The 6895-nt window shown below is 40.8% G+C and overlaps 1 protein-coding gene across 1 annotated transcript in view; it reads right to left on the bottom strand.

Moving 5' to 3' along the window:
- Nucleotides 1-3051: 3051 nt before the first annotated feature.
- The window catches only part of cdh18a (cadherin 18, type 2a), a 44783-nt gene continuing 40939 nt past the window's right edge, over nt 3052-6895 (bottom strand). The window contains exons 11-12 of the mRNA XM_030773098.1: nt 5853-6104; nt 3052-3927 (exon numbers count right to left, since the gene is read on the bottom strand). Of these exons, the coding sequence (XP_030628958.1) occupies nt 3422-3927; nt 5853-6104 (758 nt within the window). The 3' untranslated portion in view covers nt 3052-3421. The remainder of the gene's footprint in view (nt 3928-5852; nt 6105-6895) is intronic.

The following is a 6895-nucleotide window of genomic DNA, read 5'->3' as shown; positions in this document are numbered from 1 at the left end:
CATCCATCCATCCATCCATCCATCCATCAGTGAAACTATTCATCTTCCATCCATCCATCCATCCATCCATCCATCCATCAGTGAAACTATTCATCTTTCATCCATCCATCCATCCATCAGTGAAACTATTCATCTGTCCATTCATCCATCCATCCATCCATCAGTGAAACTATTCATCTTCCATCCATCCATCCGTCCATCCATCCATTCATGGATACCTTTTCTTTTTGCCTTTTTAGTCATGTAAGTCCCTGTCTTGTGGCATCCTGTATCACTATGTGCAGTAGTTATTGACTGTAGACATGGTGGCTTGTCAAATTATTACAGCAGCAGTGATGTGGTTCTACTCTGTCAGTGATATACCATATGACAACCTGAGAATTTTCTGCTTGCTTTATTACTTCTAAATTTTACTGAGAAACAGTCTGTCCATTTATGTGTTGTTTATAGATAATGTACTAAACCATGTACTGCACTAAAATGTCCCCTCACACCACATTGCCCTTGCTACTTTACTCTATCATTTTAATTTGATTTTTAATGGCACATAATTAAATTGGGTAATTGCAGAACCAACTGTTGACTGTGCTAGACAATCTGCCGTGTATGTGTTTGGATATAGGATAGGTAAGTGCAACAGAATGAGAGAGAGAGAGAGAGAGAGAGAGAGGGAGAGAGAAAGAGGGAGAGAGAGAGAGAGAGACTACATTAAAGAATCCCATGGAACGAAAGCGCATTTACTGACAAAATGTCTTTTTTAGAATCCAGAATGTTCTTGGGAGTTCTGTCTCCAGACTCATCTAGGTTTCCACATTAATGTCAGACTAGAATCGGCGAAGGAGCGGGAATGACACGTGCTCTGATCTTAATAGCTTTCGTGGCTTTGCACACTTTCAATGTGAGAGCTACACCTGCTTGAACCAATTGGACTTTTACAGCTCCGGCTCACCAGTCAATTAGTTGCTGATAGCGCAGCGGTATGATCCAAGTGTAAATGAAAATCGCACGAGGTAAAAATAAGGAGCAAAGGTGCGAATTATTATCATAATAATTACATTTGCTAATTAAATGTCGGTTTCTCGAATACTAATTCGAAAAAAAACCAAAACGTGTAAATCCATCTCCGATTTTCTTTTTTTTTTCAAGAGAGAAAAGAAAATTCCGCTTTAGACCCTTTTTCGATAGAAAAGGGAAGCAACCATTTTACTACTTCCTCACCTAGTATAGTTGGGTAATCCTTCAAGTATGGTTCATTTTGGTCGGGGAAATTTTAGCATATAGTATTTAGCACCTTACTTTTTTTATCTATATATATAAAAATGCATTGCTATGGTTTATTTCTCCATTCTGTAGAAACACATCCTGATAGTGATGGCTGTGATGATTTTGTTAAATAATACATATTTCACTCTAATATTAAGAGGAAATCATCATTTCCTGTTGTGGAAACGACTCGTAGAAATGACATTTTGTCATATTTCTTTTAAAATCTCATGATATGTTAGTCTTCTAATGTCAGTTTTGGAGTTAGCATTAAATATCCACAAAATACACAATATTAAATGAAATGGGTCCAGTTGCTTTTACATTCAGATGAAATATGAGCTGTTTGGGAATGACACCCAGTAAACATATTCTCAATTTAACTCATATTTACCTTGATTTTTACTCTTTTTATTACCCCCCTATGGAGGTCACTCTTTTTTCAAGCCATGTGTTCCCCTGTTGAGTGGCTGTTGCTATGGTTAACAAGTATACAAACCCTAAAACATGATCCCAGAATTCTATTTTGAACAGTGTGGTGGAAATGACAGTGAACCCAAGGGGCAAGGGTTCTTTTTATGAAAAATACAAGAAAATGTGAAGAAATATTACAATACATAATATATTTCATTAAAATAGACAATTAATGTCTAATTTGTATGTGAACTCAACATCATTTCAATATTAAATTCAAAATGAAGCAGGGTTGAAGGTCCAAAGTCTGACCTGGGCACAAAGGCAATATGGTAAAAACCATACATAAGAGGCCTCTTATAATATAGTAAAATTAATGTCTGAGCTATTATTTATTTTTATAAGTTCCTCTTGGTGTGAAGTAAGCGTGACAAAAATTAAAGTGTAGAACTGGTTTTTTTTGGTTGTTTTTCTTATTTCTTCCAGGGACACAAAAATTACCATAGTTGAAGAATCACCCAGTTAGGGAATTATCACTGCTATGACCAATGACCGAACACCGTTCACAAACCGATGAATTATTCATTCATGTGAGTGTGAAGATCCTGATTACGGTATTATAATCATTTTTGTGTTGTGTTTTGACAAGAGCAAAGGAGCCTGTATGGTCTCATTTGCTTTCGGTCTCAAGCTCTGATAATAGGCTAGCCGGCACCTCAGCCCCTTCTGTAACATTATTTTTCATTTCTAAACACGTTTAAAGTAGGATGAGCTTCATGCTGAGTTTCTGAAGTCATCAGCATCATCATTATAGCAGGCATGAAAGCTATATAACGTTTTTTGTTTTTTTTTTAAATAAATATGCGTGTCCCAGAATCCTTGCGAATTGATCAGGTCTGGATTATAACACAGACTTTTCACAGTTGATTTATAAGTCCTAGGAAAGTAATAAAAGCTGCCCACTCAAGCATTTGAATCCAATTATCTTTCACGGAATGTCGTTGTTATCCAATTAAAACTCGCTCTGCTCTTGAGAATTATAATAAGTTATTTTCGTAGTTTTGACAAAGGATATTTATACTGAATACTGCAGGCTGAGAAGTAGATACGGTATAAGTATAGCCAGAGTCCAATGGTTTTGATGGATAGGGCCAATGTTTGTGTTTCACATTAAATTGCTTGAAGTCACTATCATTTTGTGTAAAAGCATAGATGAATTGTCTTTTATAGATTGCATTACTCTAAACATGTAACATTTAACTACAAAATTAGTTAACAAATATTAAAATGTTATTTAGATAGATTGCCAATTACTATCAAATCAAAATATAAACTACTTAAAGCGCACAAAAAAAAAAAAAAAATCAAGTATTCGGTACTGTCAGCTTTATTAAGCAATATAAAATATACACCAGGGAAAATAGTTTCCTTTTTTTTTTTTTTTTTTGACAGTCTGCCATTTTTTTCTCAGTTTTATACTTTTTCTTCAAAAAAACCCAAATTCCACTCTTCCGCTTTATTGAACTCAGTGGAAAAAAAACAAAAACAAAAACAAACAAACAAAAAAAAAAACAACTGTCGAATAATCCAAGGGCAAAACCGAACAGCGAAAAGTCTACTCCGGGGTGTTGTCTGGATCGGAAACAAAGGAGAAATGGAGTTCACTACTCTTTCTGTCATTAAAATTTTTTTTTCCCTTTTCTCCCCCCTTTTTTCTTTTTTGTATTACGGACATGAATCGTCACTATGGCGCGTGTTCACAGCCTTGCTCTTGGAAGAGTCTTGCCAAAGTATGGACTTCAGGTCCCCAGTCCTCCAGGTCAGCAGAGTCCAATTCCGATTGGGGTCCGGGCAAATCCAGGGAACTGATGGAGCCTGTGGGAGAACCTCTGCCTTCGTAGGCGTAGGTTTGGAGGGAGTCGTACGGCGGCCCGCTGGTGTCCCTGTCAGCCTCCACCACCTTCAGTTTGATGACGTCGTGGATGTGTTCCTGAGCCAGGGTCGTAGAGGGGCTGAGGGGTTCCCCGCCCACAGCACCCCAAACCTGGGACTGCAGGTCCCGCCTGAGCCTCATCTCCTCCGCCGCGGCTGGGTTCCTCAGCGCTGCGATGTCGAACGCCTCCGTGTCCTCCTCTCCGCCTCCCTCGTCGTCGTACGTCACGACGTTCTCCCGCACGTCCTCCTCGGAGATGATCAAGGGTTCTTTTTTGTTCTTCTTGCTCCGCAGAGTCACGAACAACACAACGATGGCTTAAGGAGGAGAAGAGGGAAGGAGAAAGGAGACAAACTTGGTTAGCGCAGTGTTAGAAACAGCCAGGCAATCAAAGAGACCAAGGGATTTAGGTCAAAACAGTGTCCATGTGAATTAATATTTTATTGGCTGGATGAGAACAGCAATGCTATTATCTCTCTCTCTCTCTCTCTCACACACACACACACACACACACACGCCGGCTCTGAAAATCAAAATTAAGTACATGATTACTTCAACCTCGACTTTAAAAAGTTCAGTCGAACATAGTCAAGAAACAACCTCAGTTTGGTGCACGTCTATTACAAATACAGAAACGAGTGTTCTCGGCGTGAAACACCACTCTGACACAGTATCCCTGCTTCTCTGACACTTTTCATCTACACAACAAACTCAAGGACATAGATTTGAGCGGAACGTTTCTATAGGAGTTCATATAAAGCCTATCCCTCTTCATGATGCGCTGAAGGTGTTCTGTTGTTGACAGCAGTGTTGTAACTGAAATGGTTGCTGGGTATTTCATGCCTGTAATCAATTACTTTCCCCCAGGTCCTGAAAGTAAAAAACCTTCTGTTTTGCCTCCTCTTGCGATTGATAAACCAGAACGTGAGGAGAAAAACAAACTGTTGGCTTGTTAGCCGAGTCAAAGTCCAGCTCCTTTGACTGTACTTTGTAAAACTGCTTACGGCTAACGGTTTGTCCAGATCATGTGTTTAGGTAACTTTACAAGAGACCCAGAAAAGAAAGCTGAGACATCAGAAACAATTAACAACAAACTTTTTTTCAAAAGATGGTTCTGTCTGAGTTTGTTAAAAGTGACTCGGCATGTCTGTTGCATCACTTTTCGTGCTACATCACATGCTAACTTAGCATCAACTCCTACATCAAATGAGACCGCATGGGAAAAGCCTAGTGCTAGAATACAAAAGAGAGTCTAAGAGAGTGAACAGCAGCGGTGCAGAAATAAAAAAAAATACTTAGCTAACTTCCTTACCTATGAAGACTATAATGTTAAGAGAAAAAAAAAAACCAACTTTAAAATAATTTGACAGCATATGTATTTCAACTAAAAATATTCTATTGGGAGAGAGGGGGTGCAAGCTAAACATGAGTGAGCGAGTGAGTGAGTGAGTTGCTTTGCATCAAAAATGTCTGTTTGAATGAAACAAATCACTATAATGAAATGAATGAGAGCTCTGAGAGCTCAGAGACACTGATTCAAGACAAGAAATATATAACAACTGATCAACCTAGTAAAAAAAAAGAAATATTTTCATAGTTCCTACATTCGGCCCTGTCGTTTTGCCCTCTGTCTGTCTCTTTCTCTCTCTCTCTTTCTCTCCTCCTCCTCTCTCTCTCTCTCTGTCTCTCTCACTCTCTCCCACTGACACTCACACGCACACATTACAGGGTGAGACATGTCATCCTCCACAGTTGAGCTCTAAAACGCCAGAGTTGTGGTTGGCAGGGGGCAGAGTGAAGTGTAGGACTCTGTCCATGACTCACTGCTGTGTCTCATCACTGTGAGCTTTACAACCACAATGTCAAAATGACTGAATGAAAAGGAAATGTCCAAAGAATATCTCAAGGCAAAACAGTCGCTTCTTTACCTCTGTTTCCATCCCTCTTTAAACACACGCTCATTCACACACATAGACAGACGCCCTGGCTCTCTCTCACTCACTCACACACACACACACACACACACACACACACACACACACACTCTCACACACACACTCACCCTCCAAACAAATGGCAACTGTCTTTGTATTTCTCCTCGCTCTTGGCAATATCCTGCAACATCTCTCTGTCTGTCTTTCTCACGCTCTCTTAATTCATACATAATCGACCCCCACCCCACCCTGTCTCTCTCTCTCTCTCTCTGTCTGTCTCACACACACATACACACGCACACACTCACCTAGCAGGATGAGAATACAGAGCAGGATGGCGATGAGAGCTCCGGTGCTGAGCCCGGCCGAAGAGAAGAAAGCCTGGGCTTTGCACACTCGGTTCCTGGTGCCACGTTGGCACGGGCACACACGCAAAGTGAGCGTACTGGTGCCGCTCAGGGCGGGCTCCCCGCCGTCCCACACCACCACGGGCAGGTGGTACAGCTCCTGCTCCGCCTGGCTGAACCCACGCCGCACTGCCAGGACACTCACACTGTTGTCTGTGGAGAGGAAAACACATTTATTCTCACACAGACCGCATCCAAGCTGCTGCGTGTCTATAGAGATACACGGAGAGGGGGAAAAAAAAAAAAAAGTTTCCGCGGTGAATGGGACGGAGAAATTCATTTTAGCATGTTTACGTCGGTCTTAGCAGTCGTGTTATATTTTTAGCATTTCAGCGTCTGTTCTCTGTCTCTTCATCTTTTACAAAAGCACGGAACTGCAAATGGAAATGCAGTCCTAAAAAAGAAAAAAAAAGAAATATAATACATTCTTACATTCATAGGCTATTATTCTTTGGTGACTCATGCAGGTATTGCTTAATTTAGAGAACTTTTGCTTGAGTGTTTAAGCTTGAGAGTTTTATTAGTTAGCTTGTTTCTGCAGTTTTTCTGGTCTCTCAGGGTCTCAAAAATAAAAAAAAAATGGAGAGAGAGAGAGAGAGAGAGAGAGAGAGAAGATGAAGAGTGCTGACATTCTAGTGTGTTGGCAACTAGTCAGCTAAGACAGTGACAAACACATCCTACTCCATTAAGTGTCTGCTGTATCCAACTCTCTCCCTCTCTCTCTCACGCTCTCTCTCTCGTTCTGAAGAGAGCCTGGACAAATGTCCCACTCAACCCTACTCCGTCTCAGCAGTGTGTGTGTATTCACAGACACGACTTAGCTCTTCAGAACACAGCCTGCTCATTCTCCACAGTACCGTGGGCAGCACAACACTAGTGCTAGCCTAGCACCTAATGCCAGGGATAAGGGGGGGGGGGGCGGTTTGAAGGGAGGGGGTAGAGCT

Source organism: Chanos chanos, chromosome 5, assembly GCF_902362185.1.
Source record: "Chanos chanos chromosome 5, fChaCha1.1, whole genome shotgun sequence".
Taxonomy (NCBI): domain Eukaryota; kingdom Metazoa; phylum Chordata; class Actinopteri; order Gonorynchiformes; family Chanidae; genus Chanos; species Chanos chanos.
This window is presented reverse-complemented; position numbering and strand designations above follow the sequence as displayed.